The sequence below is a fragment of the Eutrigla gurnardus genome (genome assembly GCF_963514095.1).
Source record: "Eutrigla gurnardus genome assembly, chromosome: 1".
In the NCBI taxonomy this organism is placed as follows: domain Eukaryota; kingdom Metazoa; phylum Chordata; class Actinopteri; order Perciformes; family Triglidae; genus Eutrigla; species Eutrigla gurnardus.
Window position 1 is genome coordinate 35,170,684 of NC_139915.1, and position 25,569 is coordinate 35,196,252.

The window sequence follows — 25,569 nt, forward strand, 5'->3', positions numbered from 1 at the left end:
ATGAAACGAGCTCTGGATATGTAAGTGTATGTGGAAAACAACTGCTCAATAAAAAGATACTTTTTTACAATTAAATTACCTCCAAAGCTCTCGATAAACTTATTTTTTTTCCATTGAGTTGACTGTTAACATACTAAATGTAAATACCAACATCAGTATTTCCTCTATTTAGTTCATGTTGATATATCTTTTAGGTTTGCTGGTCTCCAACTTGATGAAGGTTACTGGTTTTAAAAACGCCAACGATGTAAATGATCATCTCACACGAGCTAATAAAGAATATTTGAGAGAAACTAACCAGGAACCAAAACAGGACAAGATTCTCTAAAAAAAAAGGACGAACTTCAGTCGTTTTCATCTGCAGTGGAAAATGAGTTTCAGTATTTTATTGAAAGTAAGCAATAAATAATATTGTGATAAAAATAGTTTATAAGTACTCAGACTGTACATCATTGTTACAAGATCAGAAGAATCCAACGGGGAGAAGCAGGAATAAAAACAAAAGCAACATGATTTGTGCATAAAGACTAGAATCACAACACGGGGGAGACGGGGATTTGTACGTGAAGCGTCGACTACGTGAAAGACCGAAAGGCCAACGAAGACCGAATGTGGGAAACCGGTGTTGACGGGTTCAGACTCAACGTGGGCGAGTAATAATAAATAAGAAGAGACGACACAGACGGGTTAGGAAACGATAAGGCTCGATATGAAATCTTCGTACAAAGTGTTTTTGTTTTAAAAAAGAAGAGGGTTGTTGGTGGATCGCACCGCCTTGAGGGTCATCTAGTCGCGGCGGCGATCGACTTGAGGCCTCAGTGAAGAAGTTGGTCCATCGAAGGAGTTTCCACGCGTTCCCTCCAGTCCTCGGCGTGTTTCTCCAGAGGTTCGGTTTCATGAGGGGGTGGGGCGAGCTGGAGGAGGGGGCGGGGCGAGCTGGAGGAGGGGGCGGGGCGAGCTGGAGGAGAGGGCGGGGAAAACTGGAGGAGGGGGTGGGGCGAGCTGGAGGAGGAGGAGCGAGCTGGAGGAGGGGGTGGGGCGAGCTGGAGGAGGAGGGAGGGGCGAGCTGGAGGAGGAGGCGGGGAAAACTGGAGGAGGGGGTGGGGCGAGCTTGGAGGAGGAGGCGGGGCAAGCTGGAGGAGGAGGCGGGGAAAACTGGAGGAGGAGGCGGGGAAAACTGGAGGAGGGGCGGGGCAAGCTTGGAGGAGGAGGCGGGGCAAGCTGGAGGAGGAGGGAGGGGTGAACTGGAGGACAAGGGAGGGGGCGGGGCTAAATGGAAGCAGTTTCCACATGCAAAGTCAACGAGAGAGAACCTCAAATTCTGTTTGCATCCGAAAGAAGCCCTCGTGTCGTTTTCTCCCCGCTACCGTTATATGGCTTTTAATTCTTAAAATTCAAGAGTTTCATTTTGGTTTTGCAGATATGGAAAAATAAAGAAGAGAAGAGAAAAAACGTGACGTTTCACGTGATATCTGTTGCGTCGCCATCGCTCCGTCTTGCCAGCAGTTAACTTCAGCGGCGATGGAGACGACTCACAGTGTTTGTTTTTCATGAAAGTCTCGATATTCACACGTTCCGTTGACCTAAGAGCTGCATTTACACAAAACCACAGGTAATAAGCTACAAAAAGAGACAACAGTTAAAAGAGGGCGAAGGATATGAATTAAGTTATATCACATGTCAAAGTCTCTTATAAATTCAATGATTAGAATTAAAATCAAAGAGAGAAAAAAACATACATCTGGTCAATAGAATCAGGATAATAAAAAAAAGATTAGATAAAATGTCTGTTGGTAGAAATATACAAACTCCAGACAGTTAAACATTCCGTTACATCTGAGAGCGTTTTAATACGGCCGGGCACAGTGGAGCCACGCTTTGAAACCAGGGCTGATTCAGGGAATAGACAACTAAAACGGATTACATAGTAATTCTAAAATCAATTAAGAAATGTAGATAAATCTAAAGAGTTTCCACTGGGGATACTGAGATCGGTGAGTAAGGTCTTTCCTTCTCCTCTGTGACGACAAACAAACAGAAACATCTTTTTAAGAGTCCTTGCGAGTTCAGTTCATCATCCGGGTCTTGAATGCAGGGAACTCCCCCTCATCCTCGGACCAGCGGTTACCTATAGAAATAATGAGGATAAACTGAGAAGGGGGAGAGAGAGATGAACGGACACGAGAGGAGGGGAAGCAGGAGGCGGGGGGAGGTGGGGGGAGACGAGGAGAAAGAGAGGAGAGGCGTACAACATGCGTTAATGAAGCCGAGTCCAGCAGGAGCAGATCTGCAGTGAGGTCGCAGCCAGTTCTGTGCTTTCTTTACGTGAACCTTACCGTTGTATGCTAACAAGAGTAGGTCCTGACTGTGGCAGTGTCCAGCCTCTGTATAGACTGACTTCCTGCGTTTCCACGGCGACGGCGGCAAAAAACAAAACAAAATCACGTGCAAAACAAAAGAAGACATGCCGTTAGTCACGGCATGGAACGAAACACAGAGCAGCAGAGACGGAGGAGGAGTTACACACACACACACACACACACACACAGAGAAACACACACACACAGAGAAACACACACACACACACACACACGCAGAGAAACACACACACACAGAGAAACACACATACACACACAGAGAAACACACACACACACACACACACACACACAGAGAAACACACACATACACACACAGAGAAACACACACACACAGAGAAACACACATACACACACACACACAGACAAACACACACACACAGAGAAACACACATACACACACAGAGAAACACACACACACACACACACACACACACACACACAGAGAAACACACACATACACACACAGAGAAACACACACACACAGAGAAACACACATACACACACACACACAGACAAACACACACACACACACACAGAGAAACACACACACACACACACACACACACACACACAGAGAAACACACACATACACACACAGAGAAACACACACACACAGAGAAACACACATACACACACACACACACACACACACACACAGAGAAACACACACACACACAGAAACACACATACACAGAGAAACACACATACACACACAGAGAAACACACACACACACACACAGAGAAACACACACATACACACACAGAGAAACACACACACACAGAGAAACACACATACACACACACACACACACACAGAAAAACACACACACACACACACAGAGAAACACACATACACAGAGAAACACACACACACACAGAGAAACACACACACACACAGAAAAACACACACACAGAAACACACACACACACACAGAAAAACACACACACACACACACACACACAGAAAAACACACACACACACACAGAGAAACACACACAGAGAAACACACACACACACACACACACACACACACACACACACACACAGAAAAACACACACACACACACAGAGAAACACACATACACACACACACACACACACAGAAAAACACACACACACACACACACAGAGAAACACACATACACAGAGAAACACACACACACACAGAAAAACACACACACACACAGAAACACACACACACACACACAGAAAAACACACACACACACACACAGAAAAACACACACACACACAGAGAAACACACACAGAGAAACACACACACACACACACACACACACACACACACACACAGAAAAACACACACACACACACAGAGAAACACACATACACAGAGAAACACACACACACACAGAGAAACACACACACACACAGAAAAACACACACACACACAGAAACACACACACACACACACACAGAAACACACACACACACACACAGAAAAACACACACACACACACACACACACAGAAAAACACACACACACACACAGAGAAACACACACAGAGAAACACACACACACACACACACACACACACACACACACACACACACACACACACACACACACACACACACACACACACACACACACACACACACACACACACACACACACACACACACACACACACACACACACACACACACACACACACTCTCTTACCGTCCATCGGGCTCCTCTTTGGCTGCGTGGAGGGAGACGCCGAGCCGCCGCCGCCGCCGGTCACCCGGAAGTTGGCGGGCAGCGTGTCAGACGCGCCCAACGACGTCCCCCTCACGTCTTTGGGCCTGAACTTCTTCCTCCATGACGGAGCTCGGCGGAAGTTCTTGTCGTCGTCCTGGAAGAGAGGCGGCGGCGGGGCGTTAACATGACTAAATCTCAACACATGACTCATGTTCGTGTGGACGGCGCCGCTCACCTCTTCCATCCTCCTCTCGGTGCCGACGGCCAGCAGGCTGTTGTATTCACGCTCCAGAGCTGCTCGGGCCTGCAGGACACGGAGAACACGCTGAAATCTAAATCCACCTCTACACTTACACTTTGTTGGGGTCATGACCTTGTGCTTGGCGGTGGTGACGTCGGCGGCGGGGCGTACCTGCGTGTTCTGCGTGGGGATCTGCAGCAGCAGGGCCAGGGCGTTGTGGTCGAAGGTCTCGTCCAGGGCGAGCAGCGCTCCGTGGACGCCGCTCTCGTAAAGGTTGCCGCTGTACTCCTTCAGCCCGATGGCCTGGATCCAGCCGATGACGCGCTCGTTACTCCACACCAGCACCTCTGAGGGGGGAGGAGACGCAGCGTGAGCGTGCATTCAGAGGGACCACACGGAGGGTCATGTGTGCGTCGTTACCTTGGAGGTCCAGCTGAGACGAGTCCCGCCTCCTCTCCAGCTCCTTCCTGTCGTAGTTGAGCCGCCGCAGCGCCATCACGCCGCACTGGAAGCTGTTCCTGTTGCACCGACACAGAGGCTTAGACCCGCATCACAGTCATGTACATTATGACGTGGCACGACGGAACATTTAATAAATACATAAATAGTATTACACCTGTGTGTAGTCTGATGTGTTCTTGAAGTAAATGGAATAAATCGAAGTAAATCCAGCAGAAAGCCTGCGGCGTACCTGTGGAAGCTGTCCACCATCTTGAGCTGTCCCCTCAGGTCCTTCTTGGTGAGGTGGTCCAGCATGCGGGCGTCCACCAGGGACTCCATGAAGTAGGACCGGTACTGAGGCAGACCCAGACTGGGCAGCCACTCGTTGCCAATCCACTCGTGGTTCATGTCTCCGTACGCCAACGTCTGCAGTCAGAGGAGACCACGCTCATTACTGCTACAGCATGTGGATTATAGAACAAATATCATATGTATGTACATATACACACAGATACACGTCGCTCCTCATACAGGAGCTGGTAACTAAATACAGTCAGGAAGGCTGGGAATAAAGACTAACTCTACTCTGATTCTACTTCTTTACTCAAGTGGAAAAGTACTGAACTGTACTCAAAGTATCTCTATGAGGTACATTTCTACTGGCTGTGTGTTTTTAGACTAACTGAATCTGGCGTCATATTAATAAGAAAATAATGATGGATGATTCCTTCAAATGAATGTAAACTAAAGTAATGAGCTGGTTTAGAAAATGTGAGGAGGAAGTACAGATAGTAGTTTTAAAATGTAGATAGGAAGAGTTAGTAAATAAAATACTCAAAAGTACAGTAACAAAGTATTTGTACTTCATTACTTCCCACCTCTGGATATAAATATTACAGTAAATATAAAGTATTATGTCTGTTCAAAATACTTCATTAGAAGATTCAATTTAAAATTCAATATACCTTCTAATAAATCTTTAAGTACATAAATATCACAACATTAGCTCGTGTTTCTGAATCTCATGAATGTTTAACACATCAGGAATACTTTGTATTTCCTACAAACTTTAAAGTAGAAGTACACGAATCACTCAGGTTTGATAAGTGACGGATTACACACACACACACACACAGTCTCACACACACACACACAGTCTCTCACACACAGTCTCTCACACACAGTCTCTCACACACAGTCTCACACACACACAGTCTCACACACAGTCTCTCACACACACAGTCTCACACACACACAGTCTCACACACACACAGTCTCACACACACAGTCTCACACACACACAGTCTCACACACACACACAGTCTCTCACACACACACACACAGTCTCTCACACACACACACACAGTCTCTCACACACAGTCTCTCACACACAGTCTCTCACACACAGTCTCTCACACACACAGTCTCTCACACACACAGTCTCACACACACACAGTCTCACACACACACAGTCTCACACACACAGTCTCACACACACACAGTCTCACACACACACAGTCTCACACACACACACAGTCTCTCACACACACACACACAGTCTCTCACACACACACACACAGTCTCTCACACACAGTCTCTCACACACAGTCTCACACACAGTGTCTCACACACACAGTCTCACACACACACAGTCTCACACACAGTCTCACACACACACAGTCTCACACACACACACACACACAGTCTCTCACACACACACAGTCTCTCACACACACACAGTCTCTCACACACACACAGTCTCTCACACACAGTCTCTCACACACAGAGTCTCACACACAGAGTCTCACACACAGTCTCACACACAGTCTCACACACACACAGTCTCACACACACACACACACACAGTCTCACACACACACACACAGTCTCTCACACACAGTCTCTCACACACAGTCTCTCACACACAGTCTCTCACACACAGTCTCACACACACACAGTCTCACACACACACAGTCTCACACACAGTCTCTCACACACACAGTCTCACACACACACAGTCTCACACACACAGTCTCACACACACACAGTCTCACACACACACACAGTCTCACACACACACACACACACAGTCTCTCACACACACACAGTCTCTCACACACAGTCTCTCACACACAGTCTCTCACACACAGTGTCTCACACACAGTCTCACACACAGTGTCTCACACACACAGTCTCACACACACACAGTCTCACACACACACACACAGTCTCACACACACACACACAGTCTCACACACACACACAGTCTCACACACACACACACAGTCTCACACACACAGTCTCTCACACACACACAGTCTCTCACACACACACACAGTCTCTCACACACACACAGTGTCTCACACACAGTGTCTCTCACACACAGTCTCACACACAGTCTCACACACAGTCTCACACACAGTGTCTCACACACAGTGTCTCACACACAGAGTCTCACACACACAGTCTCACACACACACAGTCTCACACACACACACAGTCTCACACACAGTCTCACACACAGTCTCACACACAGTCTCTCACACAGTCTCTCACACACACACAGTCTCTCACACACACACAGTCTCTCACACACACACAGTCTCTCACACACACACAGTCTCTCACACACAGTCTCTCACACACACACACAGTCTCACACACAGTCTCACACACAGTGTCTCACACACAGTGTCTCACACACAGTGTCTCACACACACAGTCTCACACACACAGTCTCACACACAAACACACAGTCTCACACACAGTCTCACACACAGTCTCTCACACACACAGTCTCTCACACACAGTCTCTCACACACACAGTCTCACACACAGAGTCTCACACACACAGTCTCACACACACACAGTCTCACACACACACACACAGTCTCACACACAGTCTCACACACAGTCTCACACACAGTCTCACACACAGTCTCACACACAGTCTCTCACACAGTCTCTCACACACACACAGTCTCTCACACACACACAGTCTCTCACACACACACAGTCTCTCACACACACACAGTCTCTCACACACACACAGTCTCTCACACACAGTCTCTCACACACACACACAGTCTCACACACAGTCTCACACACAGTCTCACACACACACACAGTCTCACACACACACATTCTCACACACACAGTCTCTCACTCACACACACAGTCTCACTCACACACACACACACACACACACACACACACACACACACACACAGTCTCACACACACACACACAGTCTCACACACACACACACAGTCTCACACACACACAGTCTCACACACACACAGTCTCACACACACACACACAGTCTCACACACACAGTCTCACACACACAGTCTCACACACACAGTCTCACACACACACACACAGTCTCACACACACACACACAGTCTCTCACACACACACACAGTCTCACACAGTCTCTCACTCACACACACAGTCTCACACACACACACACACACACACACACACACACACAGTCTCACACACACAGTCTCACACACACACACAGTCTCACACAGTCTCACACACACACACAGTCTCACACACACACACAGTCTCACACACACACAGTCTCACACACACACACAGTCTCACACACACACACAGTCTCACACACACACACACACACACACACACACACACACACACACAGGTCAGACCTGGGCCCAGCTGCCCTCGTCATCCTCCTGGTGTTAGCAGGTTAGAGTGAGCATGGTGAGGGGAACAGAGAGGGTTAGTGAGGCAGCGTGATGCTGGTTAAAGCAGCTTCATGTACAAAATAAAGCAACAGCAGCCGTCAAACAGGAAATAAACATGCCAACCACACGGTAGCTTGTAGGAATGGGCGATATGGATCAATCAATCAATTCAGAACAAACCAGACAGGAACGTCTGCTGTGTCTCATCTGTTATTTCATCACACTGACGACGTTTACATGCAAAATATATTTCTGCTCTTATTCTGAAAAGACAGATGTTCATATTTAAGTTACTGAAAAGGAATTTTCAAGGCTGCTCCGTTGGGAATAAGGCCTGTATCCAATCAGAAAAGGCCATTTAAATGAACCGCATCAATTTCAGCATCATCAGAATAACAGAGGAGTATCAGTGTGCATGTAAACGGCAGTAAACGGCCTGTTCATTGAGTTGCACCACTGATAACAATGTCACAACACAACAGATCTTCAAGTAAGACGTCAGCAGATTCTGATTTATACCGTCTCACTGTGTAAACCCTCATATCGCCGATTCCCTAAAAGAGAGTCTAAGCCCCGCCCCTTCAAGTGTTCTCCACGGGACAATTTATTATTTGGGAAATAATGTGTACGTTAGTTAACGGCGATCTTTTTGCAGGGCAAGAAAGTCGCATTCTCTCACCGATGACTACCGTACTCATTTTTATTTTCAAAATAAAAGTCCCATGGGGACACAGGAAGGGGCGGGACTTAGCCTCTCTGTACATTGATCAAGAAGCATCTACGTTAAGAACTAAACAGAGCGGGTAACGGGGGGACAGTGGGAGTCCTTCATGCTGATTCAGCCAGTTCAGACACAACAAACGCCATTTAATCACACGTAGAAAACTGCAGTACAACTAGTAGTTTTTCTAACGATAACACGGAGGAAACACGGAGGAAACAGAGGAAACACGGAGGAAACACAGAGGAAACACGGAGGAAACAGAGGAAACACGGAGGAAACACAGAGGAAACACGGAGGAAACAGAGGAAACACGGAGGAAACACAGAGGAAACACGGAGGAAACAGAGGAAACACGGAGGAAACACGGAGGAAACACGGAGGAAACACGGAGGAAACACATAGGAAACACGGAGGAAACACGGAGGAAACACAGAGGAAACACGGAGGAAACAGAGGAAACACGGAGGAAACACGGAGGAAACACATAGGAAACACGGAGGAAACACGGAGGAAACACATAGGAAACACGGAGGAAACACGGAGGAAACACGGAGGAAAGGAACGATCACTAACTAGCAGAAGGAACTTGTTCCAAGTTGCCCAGTGAGACTCGTGACGCCGGATCAATAGTTGTCAAATATTAAACACATGCATGTTAAGATAAAGGTCCGGTTGCTACGGGCAACTTGGAACGAGCCCCCGACGGTCACCACAGAAAAAAAAAAAAAAGACGCCACCAGTATCCGGCCAATCAGGGGAGACTAACCGTGGGAGGCGTGGCTGCCAAACTTTCCATTTCTTCATGTGTGACCCAAACGTTTCCTGTGGTCTGATCATACGACGACCCCCCCCCCCCCACCCATCACCACCACCCCGTCCAATCACAATGAGAGAAGTGTGAAGAGGGAAGATTGATGACAGAGAGAGAGAGAGAGATCACTGTTAGCAAAAGGATTTAAAATGGAAACCAGTTTGATCCCATTAGTACGACGGCGTATTAAAGCCACTGTAGGAAAACATATATAGGGGGCAATATTCAGGGAAAATGTGGCAAATATGTGAGTCTATAAATATATACAGCCGATATAAACAAGTTGCTGGGTTCCGCTAACACTGGGTGTTTGCCGTTGCTATGACAACAAGTGAAAGCTACTGCTAGCATCTTAGCCCAACCGCCCCGATCAATTAACACCGATAAGACTATTTACAGACCAGTTTATAAGCATCAACATCATCACCCTAAGCACCTTAACGAGGCGCTGTCACACGCTGTGATGTATTAATTAGAAAAATAAACGTTCATGGGAAGTTAGCTAGCATAGATGCCGGTTGTTACCACTGTAATAAACTCACACATTGACCACTTTATAAACTTTGTTCTCCGAGTGTTGCCCCCTCTCTCCGCCCAGTTTTTCCCTACAGTGGTCCCGAGACGCCGTGGAACATTAGTGCAGTTAAAACGTTAGTGCAATAAAAACGGATGCGTGGAGCGCCATCATTAGTACGAGGTGTGCGTTTGGTGTCGGTGAGGTCGACCCGACGGGCCAGTACCGTTCTGGAGGTGGGCGGGGCCGAGGGGCTGGTGAGGGACATGATCTCCTGGATGGCGAGGCGGAGCTTCAGGCGGTGCAGCGGGTTGCTGATGCCGATCTCCCGTTGGATCTCCGTGTCCGACAGCGCCGACATGATGGCGCCGCTCTTCACGTTGGCGCGGCACGCCGCTACGTACCAGGCCGGCATGCCCACCCACAGCTGACGAGGGAGACAACGACAGGTTAGTCAGCGCTGATAAAAACAACACGCCGCTGCTTGGTTTTTTATTTCCACATGAAGCGTCGTACCTCCAGCCAGACCACGACGGTCGGGCCGTCCCACTGGGCGAAGGGGAGGCCCTGCATGCGAGCCTCCTCCAGCAGCTCATGCCTGGGACACAAAACACACATTAAAGCCAACACACACACACACACACACACACACACACAACCAGAAACTCCCAAGTTCACCTTTACAACAGAAACTCAGAGACATCAGCTGACATGCAGACTCGAAACAGACAGCAGGAGTTTGAGAGAAAACAAGGAAACCCAGGAGGATTCAAACAGTCTGGAAAACCTCTCACGGCGTTATTTAAACAAGCATTCAAGCCTCTGCTATCCAGGTTTCAACAAGACCGGGTCCCGGGAGGCGGCTGGATTCAGGATTGAGGGTTTTCTCCCAGAACCAGTGCTTGGAGAGTCCACTTAAGAGAAGGAACTCGGGCACGGATGCATCTCGCTACGACCCAGCATGCACAGAGGGAAGAACTCAGGGCAGGAAAACCTTCTGGACTCCGTACATCCACTTCATGCACATTCACCGTTTGTCATGGAAGAACGAGACGGTCCAGGTTCACTAGGGGTGCTTTAAAGTGGCCACTAGATGGAGCTGTGGGCCACATTTCACTGCTCTCATCCGTCCTGGATGGAGGTGTTTTATACACGCTTTATTACTGGTGATAGTTCTGATAGTTTGCTCTGTAAGGGCTGACAGACACGGGCTTTTATTTTGAAAAGGTCTTTACTGGTTTTAAACTTATTTATCAAACTCACTCAAATGACTGGATTAACGTTGCAACCTGGAATAACAGAATAATCTTAAACTCTCCGTTTTATTCTTAAGGAAATCTTCACTCTCACCTGCTGCTTGTTTTAGTTTTTATTTGCTTTAAGGCCTTTATCATTTAACGAATATGTCTCTCTTATTATTTTACAATCTCGACCTCAATGTGTTTCTATGTTAAAACAAAGGTTGAAGGAATAAAAAGATGAACAGATATTAGCTTCAATCGGCAGCGACTGCGTTGGAGTCTATGAAGTGAGAGGAGAACTGCAGGAGGAACACGTGTCACTCTCTAAAAGGCAGCACACACAAACACACACATTCGTGTTAGTAAAGCCCGTCTGTGGAGAGCAGCAGCCGTCGGACGTTCAGAGGGACAGACAGGTTTCAGGATCCTCAGTAACTGGTGGAGTGTGGAAAAGGAGGGAAGGCAAAGCAAAAAAGAAGCAAGATGAACCAACTTACCCCGTCTTTGGACTACACATGGAATGAGAAGGGGATGATAAAAAAAAAAGGAGGGTGGGTGGGTGGGTGACAAAAACAATAAAAGAGAAAGAATGAGCGGATTCTAAGAGCTGCATGAAAACAAAAAACATTGGCGTGTTTGCAACATGTCTGCACATATGAAGGGGAAAAACATAAAGTGGTTGTGGGAGACGCCTGCGATGTGGGAGGATGGCAGGAGGGTGAGCGCATAGAGGCGAGCGTGAGCCAGCTTGGCAGGAGGGTGACATGTGAGCTAGACCTGGACCAGGAGCATCCAGACCCCGTACACACTCATTGTTGGAGAAAGGTACACCGGTTATAGGCGTGGGGGTGCAACACATCACATGACCCGGATCGGATAGAAAAAAAGCTAATATTAATGGGTTTTTTGTTATATCAGCTGATAAACAAAGCTCTAAGATTACAGTGATTATTTGCATAAAAACTACACATTTTATGTTATTAGTGGTTTAAATGATAAATAAAAAGCTGCTTAGTGTTGGTTAGAAGGTCATAATGTACTCTCTAATATCTACTTGATATTGCTGTGGAAACAACTGAATATTGTCTTCTTTTCCACTCCACAAGGTGACGTTTGAAAACGTAGATGTGACATCAGCTTGAAGCATCATACGTACCTAAATCACTGTTTTTATTATTTGTTTGATGTATTTTATATCAATGTTGTATTTCATATCCGAGGAAAATAAATGTGAAATCAGGTCTGGTGCTGATTTCTACACTGATTTGTGACTCACACATTTTCACTGGATATCAGCTGATAACGATGGGCAGTATGACGTGATTTGGCACTCTGACGGTTGTGTAATTAATCCTGTTTAGTCGTGGGATCTTGAAAGTGGACACCTACTTCTTCTGCAGCTTCCTGTTCTTCTCCGCGGGGCCTCCCAGGGTTCCCATCCCTAAGCCGTCCTTAGGAGAGCTCTCTGCCTCCGGAGTGCCAGCTGAAAAACCAGAAACACACCGGGTTCAGGGACAAGAGCTCCTTCCACGTTTACAGAGACACCTGGCCGTCTGGCGTCCCACCTTGGCTGGGGGAGTCCTTCCCGGGAACGCTGGGTCGGCCCTTCTCCTTCTTCCCAAAGAGGCGTCCGATGGACGACTTGATGCTCTTCTTCTTGGCGGCTTTGTTGAGGGAGTCTTGGCTGCTGTTGCTGCTGCTGGGGTCGCTACCCTGGCCGTCCTGCAGGCCGCTCAGCCTGCAACACCGAAGGGTGAATGAGTCCAAACGTTCACATTTATCTGTTTGAACCCACACGACATGAACGCCTCCCTGTTTGTAGCTGCAACCTAATGATCTCCATCCCCAGAAGCTGCTCCTTCTCAAGTTATCAGACATGTTAAACTACATTATAAGCATGCAAGCTTCAGGGCTCCTCCACCTTCTCCAGAGTCACATTCAAGCACTTTCCAAGCACTTCAAGGTGCATTTCCATGCTTTTCCAGCCCCTTCCAGCTGTGGTAAACTCCATATTTGTACCAATCCAATGGTCAGTATTCAGTCTACTTATTCTGTCACTTGTTCATCACATTAAATGAGATGTTATTGTCCTCTAAACAACCAACATGATGTTTGGAGACAGCTTTTTACAGAAGGACCACAAATGAAAGGAAAACTAATTCCACTAACAGATCCACAGAAATATAATCACCAACTATTTTCATCATCTGTTCATCATCAAAAGGCATTTTTCATAAAGAAATGTCAGAAAATGCTGTTTTCAGTCCCTCAGATATGGAGATCTTCTTTTCTCTGTTCTATCATAGATGTCATCACATACAACACACATTTCAAGACCTTTAGTCTACATCCAAGCACTTTTCAAATCTTGGAAACACCACACTAACATTCAAGTTTTCAAGGATTTCCAGCACCCGTACCAACCCTGAAGCCGATCAAAAAACAGGATTGCAGATCATTTGAGCGCTGAATGAAAAGTCTTTGATGCAATCAGCTGGTTTGATTTAAGTCCGTCGTCTCTTTTACGTTAAATTTTATGTTGCGTTTCAACTTCCTCTTAAGTCTGCTATCTGTGTTGTGGTGAAGCTGCCGTCTCGCCTCGTTAAAGAGATTCAAACGGCTGAATAAAAGACACAATTAGATGGAGTAGTAAAAGACAAACGGTTGGGTGCAGGTCTTACCCTCGGATGTCTCTGATGTCCTCGTGGCTGGCGGCGTGCCCCGCCTCCCTGTTGAGGCGCATGGAGCGTGGCGTGGTGGGCGGCGACGTCTCACATCGGATGGTGGCCTTGTCGTCCTGAGCCGACTGCGTTAAAGAGACGTGCGTTAAAGAGGGAGATGTGGCCGAGTTCATTAAAAGCATCCAGCTGCAGCAGAGCAGACAGCTGCTTCGTTAAAGTTACATTTATTTAAACACCAAACCAGAGGTGATCCATATATACACTAAATATCAACATGGATATAATACACTACAGCCAGAATATATGTAGCTCTACTGCTGCTTTCACAATGTCACAAAAAAACTATTTAAAAAATCCATTGTGACGGCAAAAATGAAGAAGTGATGAATCAGGAATGAGCAGGAAAGGATATGACGGATGACATGGAGTCTATTCAACAATCAGAGCAAACCTGTGTTATTATAATATAAGCAACATGGGTGAAACATCCCATCTGACCCGTGACCTCACACCTGTTTACCACTCGCTTCTAAATTACCTATTTATTAACGTCATGTTAGATTTGCAAGAACGTAGATTTGTAATAACATCAGGGTCCTAAAGTTTCAACAGATTAATCCTCTAATATTCATTATTAATAAGTAAACTTTCAATCTGGAACCAGGACCTGTAGTTTCTACTATTGTCCGCCAGGTGGAGCCATTCTCTATCATGTCCACCGCTGTGGGGCTATTACGTGCTATTCTGCTGCTGTCCACTAGGGGGCAGCGCTGCTGCGTTATGGAGCGCTGCAGTGTTTGCTGCAATGCATCAAAATCTATTTTGTTGTTAATCATCGACATATTACAGACTAGGTAAATAAAAACACTGGCATTTAAATAAAATTATGAATATGGATGAATATTTGGTAGTTATGACAGGGATGGATGTTTGTTTAAATATTCAACTCTGTGAAAGTGGAAAATATTTCATTTCATGGCAGTTTTTAAAGGAAATCTGAGCAACTTTTTTTAAAACCCAAAGTAATTACATTTAGTAATAATCAAGCACATTCTCACATTTAAAAAAACAGCAAATGTGGAGCTTTTTTTTTTTAAATAATTCAAACTTAATCAGTTATCAATGTATGAGTTATCAAAGTTGTTGCAAATACATTTTCCTTTAATCAACTAATTGTTTCAGCTCAAGATTATGTATTAAATGTATTAAAAACGTCCACACTATAAAAGGTGAGGACAACGGGAGTCTAATGATTTGATTGATTGTAAGGATGAGGACTTTGAGAATGTTGAGAGGATGTTTATGTTTGCTGGATGAAGACACTAAAGCTGAACGTTGTGGATCCCTCTTTGGGTCTTTGGTTGTGGGATGGGGGGGGGGGGGGGGGGGGTCTCTAGTTTACCTTCCTGCGGTGCTTGCGCAGGTCACTAGGCTGAAGCATGGCAAAAAAAGGAGAGGAGAGAAGCAGTTAGTGAGACGTACGACAGGCGGCGGCGGATCACCATCACACCAGAGCAGGAAATCAGAACCAGAGATCAAGTGGAACACAGTTCAGAGAGCAGAGGAACGTCGGCATCGTGAACAGGAGAGGTAAAGCACGGCAACAGCAGACACGGCAACACAGCAACACGGGGGGGGGGGGGGGGTGCAGCCAGATCTCCCAGACCAGAGTGAAGCATCCAGGGACCTTGAGGGGTCTGGTGGAGCCAGCAGGCTCATTGTTTACTGGACCTGTAGGACCGGGTTGTTCCACCAGTTCCAGCTAACAAGCTAATTTTAAACCAATAAAAATCTAAAGTTATTGTCAGACGACAGCCGGCGGAGTCGGATCGGATTTCAGACGACGCGTTCTGCCTCTTCTGCTCTCCACACGGACCGTTTACCTGAATCAACCACGGCCCGGTAGAACGCGCTCCGTCAATACTGCACCGGAAACCAGATTGTTGCCTCCTACAGTCTAGACCTGAATGCAGGATCAAGGTATAAACACATGAAGTGCAGCCCAGCTCCAGGAAACTGAAACCAGAGACTGTCTGTGGTCCCCCAGAGGTCTAGATAGTAGCCCACATTAGTCCAGAGACCAGACTATGTGGAGGAACCAGAGACTGTCTGTGGTCCCCCAGAGTAGAGATAGACCGATATGGTTTTTTCAGGGCCGATACCGATACCGATTATTAGTAGTCAAGGAGGCCGATAACCGATATTCGGAGCCGATATTCATTTGCAGTAAAAGTGAAAATACTGGTGTAAAAATTTTTAATAATACAAACACCAACACTTAACTTCTTTTAAATGCCTTTAAGCATATGTTTATTAAACAGCTTTTCAGAATTGCAACATGTATAATATAATAATATTAATAATAATATAATAATAATAAGCTGCTTCTGTCTATGAAATATGGATATTATTTTGAGTAGTGTCCATGGGCGTTTTGTTTTGCCAGCAATGGTCCTTTCCTCTCCCTGCCCTAAATATGTGTGTATATAGTGTACTTCTTCTGTGCCATTTATGTATTTAACTTTCTCTTTCACTACAGTAACTTTTTGACCGTCATTTGCTCTGCTTTGAACTCCTCCGTGTCTCCCGTTTGGGCAAACACAACAACTCACGGCCAAGCGTAAATCAGGCTTTCCGATTGGCTGTAAAAGCCGCTACGGGAGCCAATAGGAGTGTCCGAGACATAAACGTGACTCTATACGTCACTAGCAAGATGGCGGATGAGAAGTGATCGACGATATACATAAACAAAACGGAGAAATGCGCCACGGAGACGAGGAGACATCTAGTCAGATATTTTACAACTTTACGCATTTGTTTTGTTGTCAGAAATAAATCGCTCACATGGGGAAGCAGGGTACCGTTATTTAGCCCCGTTTCTCTAGTTTAAGAGGAAACAAACCGCATGTTTCTAGCGCAAACCATTACGGAGTTATGACGCTCTAAAGACAACATGATCTTTTGTAGTGTATACGCTACAATGGGTCTCAGTTAACAGACACCTCTGGAGGGACTGCGAGCGAGCAGAGCTGCCGCTTATGTTTGTGTTTTGGGCTCATGGTAACGTTACTAGTAGTTGTGAGTTGTAAAGGACTGGGATGTTTATTACAATTTCAGGAGAGTCTGCTGCGTTAACTTATCTTCGAAACGTATATCTGCCCTCCGCAGCTTCTCCACTCGGCGAAACTTTTTCTCCTCGCCGCCGCGTGTGTGAGCAGCACTGAGCATGCACAGCTTTCACTGCTGATTGGCTGTTACCCATGCCATGGCTCTGTGTGTAACCAATCAGATGGTGCTGTGGGTGGGACAATGCTGGAGACAGAGTAGTGGCTGCAGACAGAGAGGCGCGGCTCCATCAGAGCCAAAATAACCCAGTTTTAAATTGATCTCTTATCGGCCGTCGGATTAAAGAAAAAGGCCGATGCCGATTTGCGTCAAAATGCTGAATATCGGCGCCGATAATCAGACCAGACTATGTGGAGGAGCCAGAGACTGTCTGTGATGCCCCAGAGGTCTAGATAGTAGCTCACATTAGTCCAGAGACCAGACTATGTGAGGAACCAGAGACTGTCTGTGGTCCCCCAGAGGTCTAGATAGTAGCTCACATTAGTCCAGAGACCAGACTATGTGAGGAACCAGAGACTGTCTGTGGTCCCCCAGAGGTCTACATAGTAGCTCACATTAGTCCAGAGACCAGACTATGTGGAGGAACCAGAGACTGTCTGTGGTCCCCCAGAGGTCTAGATAGTAGCCCACATTAGTTCAGAGACCAGACCAGACTATGTGGAGGAACCAGAGACTGTCTGCAGACAGACCTAACAAAGCATGACTCAGCACTTTTTACTGATCACCATCATGATGGAGTTATTTCAGCATCCTTTTCATCTGGTTATTGATATTAAATCACAGATCAATACTTGATTCTGGGTCCTCCAGCTGTGGTGAACCAGCCCGCGTGGGTCTTACTGGATCCAGAGAGTCCAGCTTGGTGAAATCCACCGAGCACCACTGGATGATGTCATGATGATGTCATGAACCCAGACAGGACGGGGTCTGGTTTACTGGTGGATCTGAGACTTCAACATGTACAAAGCAGGGATAGTGGGTAGGGGGTCTACGTGGAGGAGACCTGGTTGGGGGTCTACGTGGAGGAGACCTGGTTGTAGTCTACGTGGAGGGGACCTGGTTGTAGTCTACGTGGAGGGGACCTGGTTGTAGTCTACGTGGAGGAGACCTGGTTGGGGGTCTACGTGGAGGAGACCTGGTTGGGGGTCTACGTGGAGGAGACCTGGTTGTAGTCTACGTGGAGGGGAAGCCCCGCCTCCTCTCTGAGTGATATGCATAAACACAAATGCTCCAGTGGTTTAACACGTGTGAAAGGTTGCTCTGGTTTAAGACCTGGTTCCTGGTTCTGCGTTATGTGAGTTATGGAGCTCTTCTACTCATATTTTCCACTGAGCACCTAAAGGAGGGGGGGGGGGGGGGGGGGGTCCTTCCCCTGCTGCATTCCTCACAGGCCTGGCATCAGCAGAGCAAACAAACCATCAGCGTGCCACATTTCTACGGTGGGCTCTCTCGCCCCCAGGCGGAGAATAACTAATCACTCATTTCCTTTCCTCAACTGACACACCGAGGCCAGGGAGAGATTAGTGAGCTATAAAAAGGGAAACAGGAAGAGGAAATTTACTCAAAATCACCCAAAATGTTCCTTTCCTTTTCCTGGTGTCTTCTCATTGAGGAATCGGCACATTGTAACTCGCTACAGTTCTGATATTAAATCTTCCGTTTCAATTCCTCGCTCTCAGCAGAACATTCAGCTTTCCACTGGAATACTTGTTGAATTAAAAACGACTCTGTCCTGCTCCATCAGGCCGTCGCACGATGACGTAGTTTAGTTTTTATCCACGACTTCAAACAAACGAGGTGAGCGGCGGCCTGTTAGCTGAACTGACCCTAACTCATAAAGAGGCACCACAGGTCTAAAACGCATTGTTCACATATTCACATGGATGTAGAATATTGATACAAGATTAATCACCTGGGGTTTCGTTCTTTGGGTTATTGCTCCACTAACATGATACAACCGCTTCCAGTCATATTTTGGTTACTAGTCTCGCAAAGTTATTTTTCATGACAAAATGCGGCATCACGATTGTTCTCGGAGCAAACATTGGGTTTCAAACAAAATGGAAGACAAAGTGTCCTGTTAAGAGCTCGGCGTGCGGGAGAGGAAACAAAGCCAATTAAATATAGATATAATAATCTTGTGAATTGTGGAAATGATGTGGGGCAGATTCTGATATTATGGAGTAAAAACTAAAAAGGGAAGCCCATCCAGATTATTTAGTTCTCGTTTTAAAATGTATTCTATCTTATATTTTATTATTCACCGTGGTATTTTATTCTCTCTCTGCTAACCATTAACAGTAAATCAGTCGGGCTCTAGAGACGATCACATCTGTAACTCATCTTCTATCGGCCCAACCCGTCTGTTTGGAAACGGAAAACGAAGCGGAGAGGAAGCGGCAGGCTGCACCCACCCGGGGGTGGGGGTGGGGGGGGGCAGGTACCTGGAAGTACGGTGCATAGCTAGAGGCCCGAGGGGGGGGGCTGAAGCCAGTGGCACCGTAGGGCAGGTAAGTGACTGTCTGCTGGGAGAGGGAGCTCTGGATGATGTAGGGGTCGTAGCAATAATGCTACGAACAAGGAGCAGTTACATATACACACAGTTAACATCCTCTCACGCTAAATATTAGTACACCAACCACACGGAGGAGGGGAGACGGTGTTAAACATGTATGGAAGAACATCAAAACACATTCAATTAGTACACAGACCTATTTGGACTTGTGACAGAAAGAAAGTAATGTTTTCCTGAGGCTGAGTGAGGCGTTTCTACACAGGAGAGTTGGAAATCAAAGGAGGTTTTACCAAGGTCATGACCCCCATGCGGTCCAGCTCTCTGTTGGGGCTGCGGGGGATGCGTCTGGGCGTGGAGTGGCCGGAGCCCGGGGGGGATCCGCCCAACGAGGAGCCGGCGCACAGTGACGGCGGGATGGAGCTCATGGAGCGGAAACGTCCGCCCAGGCTGTCGCCGCTGCCCACCCGGCACTCGATCTCCTCCGCCCGGATGGCCGTGCTCTCCTTCTCCTCCTGGATCATTCTGCAGCAAGGAGAGGGGGAAGTTCAAACACAGCATGGTTCTGAGGGGCAGCCATTTTCAGGTGTACCGTCGCAAACCGCTGTAGCCACTCCCATTTAGAGTAGCACACCTAGCAGTGGAGTCGGAAGCTGCTCTTCAGCTCATTTTATGAGTGTTGTGGAATTAGCACTTCCTGTAGCCAACCTAGCTACCTAGTCAACCACCAACCACCAACCTAGCCAACCAGCAACCTAGCTACCTAGTCAACCAGCAACCTAGCTACCTAGTCAACCAGCAACCTAGCTACCTAGTCAACCACCAACCACCAACCTAGCCAACCAGCAACCTAGCTACCTAGTCAACCAGCAACCTAGCTACCTAGTCAACCAGCAACCTAGCTACCTAGTCAACCACCAACCACCAACCTAGCCAACCAGCAACCTAGCTACCTAGCCAACCACCAACCTAGCAAACCACCAACCTAGCTACCTAGTCAACCAGCAACCTAGCTACCTAGTCAACCAGCAACCTAGCTACCTAGTCAACCACCAACCTAGCTACCTAGTCAACCACCAACCTAGCTACCTAGGGAACCTACCAACCTAGCTACCTAGGGAACCTACCAACCACCAACCTAGCTACCTAGCCAACCACCAACCTAGCTACCTAGGGAACCTACCAACCTAGCTACCTAGGGAACCTACCAACCTAGCTACCTAGGGAACCTACCAACCACCAACCTAGCTACCTAGCCAACCACCAACCTAGCTACCTAGCCAACCACCAACCTAGCTACCTAGTCAACCACCAACCTAGCTACCTAGTCAACCACCAACCTAGCTACCTAGTCAACCACCAACCTAGCTACCTAGTCAACCAGCAACCTAGCTACCTAGCCAACCACCAACCTAGCTACCTAGTCAACCACCAACCTAGTCAACCACCAACCACCAACCTAGCTACCCAGCCAACCATCAACCTAGCTACCTAGCCAACCACCAACCTAGCTACCTAGCCAACCACCAACCTAGCCAACCAGCAACCTAGCTACCTAGCCAACCAGCTACCAAGCTACCTAGTCAACCAGCTACCAAGCTACCTAGTAAATCACCAACCTAGCTACCTAGTCAATCACCAACCTAGCTACCTAGGGAACCTACCAACCACCAACCTAGCCAACCACCAACCTAGCAGCGGGCTGCGAATACACTTCTCACTTATGTGCGTTGTCACCATAGCAACGTACAACAATTGCCACCAGTCACATGACCAATGAGAACACATTTTTATTCCCATGCAGCAGACATTTTGACGAGGCAGGGCTCGGGGCGCCGGTACCTGATTTCGTTGTTGATGGCGTCCAGCTGCTCCTGCAGCATTAAGGCGAGGGTCTGGGCGTCGGCCTGGCCGCCAGGCGACAGCAGGTCCACCGAGCTGAATATCGTCTCTCGGTCATCCTCAATGTCCGAGGCATCCATGTCGCTCTCGAAGGCCTGGGCCACGTTGGCCAGCACGTTGGCCTGCTGCATGCGCTCCCACTCCTGCTCGTTCAACGTCTGCACCTGGATCCAGTCATTCACGACAACAAGGGGGGGGGGATACCGAGAGTGAACAGGGACGGATACATGAGTATTTGTCAGCAGTCATGCACCACGTGTAACTGTTACGGTTGTTTTTTCTTACATGTCGCTGATGTCCAGAGAGGAAGCAAACACAAGAAGACGGAGAAGAAGAAAGTCATCAAAAACAACTCAGAAGGGAGAGGAAGGGAAAGGCACACGATAGAAACACGGAAAACAAACCAAAAACTTTGGTACTTTTCACTATCCGCTACTTTAAGATACAAACAAACACGTCATTTATATTTGTGATGAGTCAGCGTTTATGCTGTATAAATGTCAAAGTGTTGGCCCGAGTCACGTAGAGGAAACACTAACAAGTTAACTTTAAGTTAATCCAAATGCTGTGCAGCTGTTTGTGTCTAAACAATGAATAGTCGTACAAAAATACAGTTATAATATTAGTGGAGCTTGATCTTTTTCTATAAGTATTATAGTATTTGTTTTCCAGCCAATTCCGTCCAGGCGTCCTGAGATATCACATCACAATGACCTTGACCTTTGACCACCAAAGTCTAATCAGTTAATTCTTCATTCATTTATTTCAATTATATCCTGTTAAATGTCGTGTGCTCCTAAGTTTAATGGAAATGAGTCATTACATCAAAGAGGCATCAAAAACAGCAGATTCATCGACTTATGAAGGGGGGAGGAATTTGAAGGGAACACAATGCCTCCGGACACGGCTGCTCTCAGCCAATAAGACGACAGTAAACAACCACGTAACCCGCGATCACCATGTTATCCAAATTGACCAGAGAAAAAAAAAAGTGACATTTGCTGAAAAGCGAGTCGAAACCGACCGTCTACTACCTGGTGAATTTCCTTCAACATCAACGGAGGAAAATATGAAGCTCAGTAATCACGTAGCTCTAATTCTATACGAGCATCGTGTGTAATCGATAAGCCGACCAGCAGCCGGGAGCTCACCTTGGACGGCTCGTCGCGGAGCGCCGCCATCCGGCCCTTCTGAGGCCGCCTCAGCACCAGGGCGCTGCCGTAATGGTCCGAGTTACTGTCCATCATGGAGGAAGCCGAGACCGGATACCTGAAGTCTGGGGTGCTGCCCAGCTGAGACCGTCTGCACAAAACAAACCAACAATGTAAAGAAGGCGTATGACCGTGACCGGAGCCGAGAGGGGCAGTATTCAGAGGAATTTATTACGATGCAAACAACCCACGAATGTCCATGCATGTTTCTAATGAATCCATCCCAACGCCTCGTTACGGTGCTTAGATGTCATCTTATGTGCATTTATTGATCAGGGCAGTTTGGCTAAGATGCTAGCGGCAGCTTTCACTTGTTGTCATAGCAACAGCAAACATCCAGTGTTAGCGGAACCACATAATGATGATGATATTGCCCCCCCTCTGTCGTTGGTGGCCTGATACTGTAGAGTCCACCTCGTTAACTTACCCGTGTAGTAAGGAGTTGCTCCTGCTCCGTCCCTGCTCGTTCTCGGCCCTCATGGTCTCGATCTGGATCAGGAGCTGCTCCTGTAGGAGAGGACATTTTACAACAGCGTGGTGAACGTGCTTCTCGTGGTTATGATGTGTGTCGACCGATGCATGCGTGGGGGAGAATGGGCGGGTGCTCGGGAGACGACGCCTCACCTTCTCGTGGTGAGAGTCCTCGATCAGCTTCTTGGTGTGTTCCAGTTCCCTGATCAAGGCGTTCTGACAGGAGACGGGAAGAAGTTAAAGGGACGGCGAGCAAAGGGTGACTGAGCTGAACAAGTATCAATGCATCACCTTATCCTCCAGAGCAGACATCCTCTCTTTGAGGTGGAGCTGGAGTCTCTCGTTGGACTCGGAGAGGAGCTTGTCCACCGTCTCCGACAGACGCTTGTTGTGCTCCTCGTTCATCTTTTCTCGCTGCCGTGCCTGAAAGAGCAGGAAGTCGGCATTTTAGAAAACGTAGACGTTAAGGCGGTTTCCATAAAAGTACAGCTGTGAGGAGAAACGCCGTCGTAGGAGGATTTAAACTGTTGTGTGTGTGCACGTAGCCTGGCTGTTGACGTTGTTATCATTTACCAGAATTAGCTCATGTATATCATAAATAATATGTTCATAGCAGTGTATCTGTGTGTTTTCCCGCCAGATTCAGCCGTGGATAAAATAGACACAGAAAACCGCGGTGCTTCGCGTTTACTCGGCGTGAGTTCCTCCTCTTCCTCACCCTGATCAGCTCCTGGTTCTTCTCCTCCAGCTGGGCCTCCAGCTGCCTCAGGCTCTCCTCCACGTTGCCATGGCGTTCCTCTGCCTACAAATCAAAATTAAATACAAATAATTAATCTCCGTATATTGAATCCTCTCAGAGCACAAAGAGCCTGTTTTGAAATGGTAGTAGTAGAAAGTACACATATTAGTTTAAATTGTAGAGGGAAAGTAAATTCAATTAAATCAAATGAACAAAGGAAAAGTAACATTTCTATAAAATATGAACACTATTATAAGTTGTTTATTATAAATAGATGAACAGAGGACCTTCTTCCTGGTGAACTTGTGTAGGTTCAGCAGCATGTTGTCCAAGACAAAGACTCACAACTATAAATGGATTAAAAACAGGAGCCGAATCTCCTAAAATAGATCCCTGTGGATATTTGCAGCAACATAAACAACAGCTTCCTTCCTGGTTGGTGGATGTAAGAGGAAGTGATGTAACAGCTCTGGGACCATCACATGTGTGCTTCGCTCACAATCACTTTTGTTAAATCATATTTCTTTCACTTCACTTGCCATAAAAGAGATTCTGTGAACGTTTGGGATTTTCCAAAAGGCGTCTGATCAGTGATCAACACTTTAATGATCTCTTTCAGGAATCTAAGTGAAACAGAAGAGTTGACAGGAAAGCAGAGGGGTGGACAAGTAGGCAGGTGTACAGGTGGATAGGTGTACAGGTGGACTGCTGACCGGTGTACAGGTAGATAGGTGTACAGGTGGACTGCTGACCGGTGTACAGGTAGATAGGTGTACAGGTGGACTGCTGACAGGTGTAGAGGTAGATAGGTGTACAGGTGTACAGGTAGATAGGTGTACAGGTGGACTGCTGACAGGTGTAGAGGTAGATAGGTGTACAGGTAGATAGGTGTACAGGTGGACTGCTGACAGGTGTACAGGTAGATAGGTGTACAGGTGTACAGGTAGATAGGTGTACAGGTGGAATGCTGACAGGTGTACAGGTGGGCTGCTGACAGGTGTGCAGGTAGATAGGTGTACAGGTGGACTGCTGACAGGTGTAGAGGTAGATAGGTGTACAGGTAGATAGGTGTACAGGTGGACTGCTGACAGGTGTAGAGGTAGATAGGTGTACAGGTGTACAGGTAGATAGGTGTACAGGTGGACTGCTGACAGG

At 47.1% G+C, this 25,569-nt stretch overlaps 1 protein-coding gene across 1 annotated transcript in view; it reads right to left on the minus strand.

Annotated features, from left to right (window-relative positions):
• Positions 1-357: 357 nt before the first annotated feature.
• The window catches only part of ppfia1 (PTPRF interacting protein alpha 1), a 42,793-nt gene continuing 17,581 nt past the window's right edge, over positions 358-25,569 (minus strand). Inside the window, exons 6-28 of the mRNA XM_084012488.1 lie at positions 25,097-25,561; positions 24,394-24,477; positions 23,967-24,098; positions 23,829-23,891; positions 23,632-23,711; positions 23,145-23,295; positions 21,934-22,157; positions 20,385-20,616; positions 15,856-15,885; positions 14,454-14,578; positions 13,338-13,510; positions 13,162-13,255; positions 12,270-12,281; positions 11,048-11,129; positions 10,758-10,958; positions 9,973-10,035; positions 8,444-8,470; positions 5,017-5,192; positions 4,746-4,843; positions 4,497-4,672; positions 4,320-4,388; positions 4,064-4,238; positions 358-2,128 (exon numbers count right to left, since the gene is read on the minus strand). Of these exons, the coding sequence (XP_083868614.1) occupies positions 2,067-2,128; positions 4,064-4,238; positions 4,320-4,388; positions 4,497-4,672; positions 4,746-4,843; positions 5,017-5,192; positions 8,444-8,470; positions 9,973-10,035; positions 10,758-10,958; positions 11,048-11,129; positions 12,270-12,281; positions 13,162-13,255; positions 13,338-13,510; positions 14,454-14,578; positions 15,856-15,885; positions 20,385-20,616; positions 21,934-22,157; positions 23,145-23,295; positions 23,632-23,711; positions 23,829-23,891; positions 23,967-24,098; positions 24,394-24,477; positions 25,097-25,561 (2,994 nt within the window). The 3' untranslated portion in view covers positions 358-2,066. The remainder of the gene's footprint in view (positions 2,129-4,063; positions 4,239-4,319; positions 4,389-4,496; positions 4,673-4,745; positions 4,844-5,016; positions 5,193-8,443; positions 8,471-9,972; positions 10,036-10,757; positions 10,959-11,047; positions 11,130-12,269; positions 12,282-13,161; positions 13,256-13,337; positions 13,511-14,453; positions 14,579-15,855; positions 15,886-20,384; positions 20,617-21,933; positions 22,158-23,144; positions 23,296-23,631; positions 23,712-23,828; positions 23,892-23,966; positions 24,099-24,393; positions 24,478-25,096; positions 25,562-25,569) is intronic.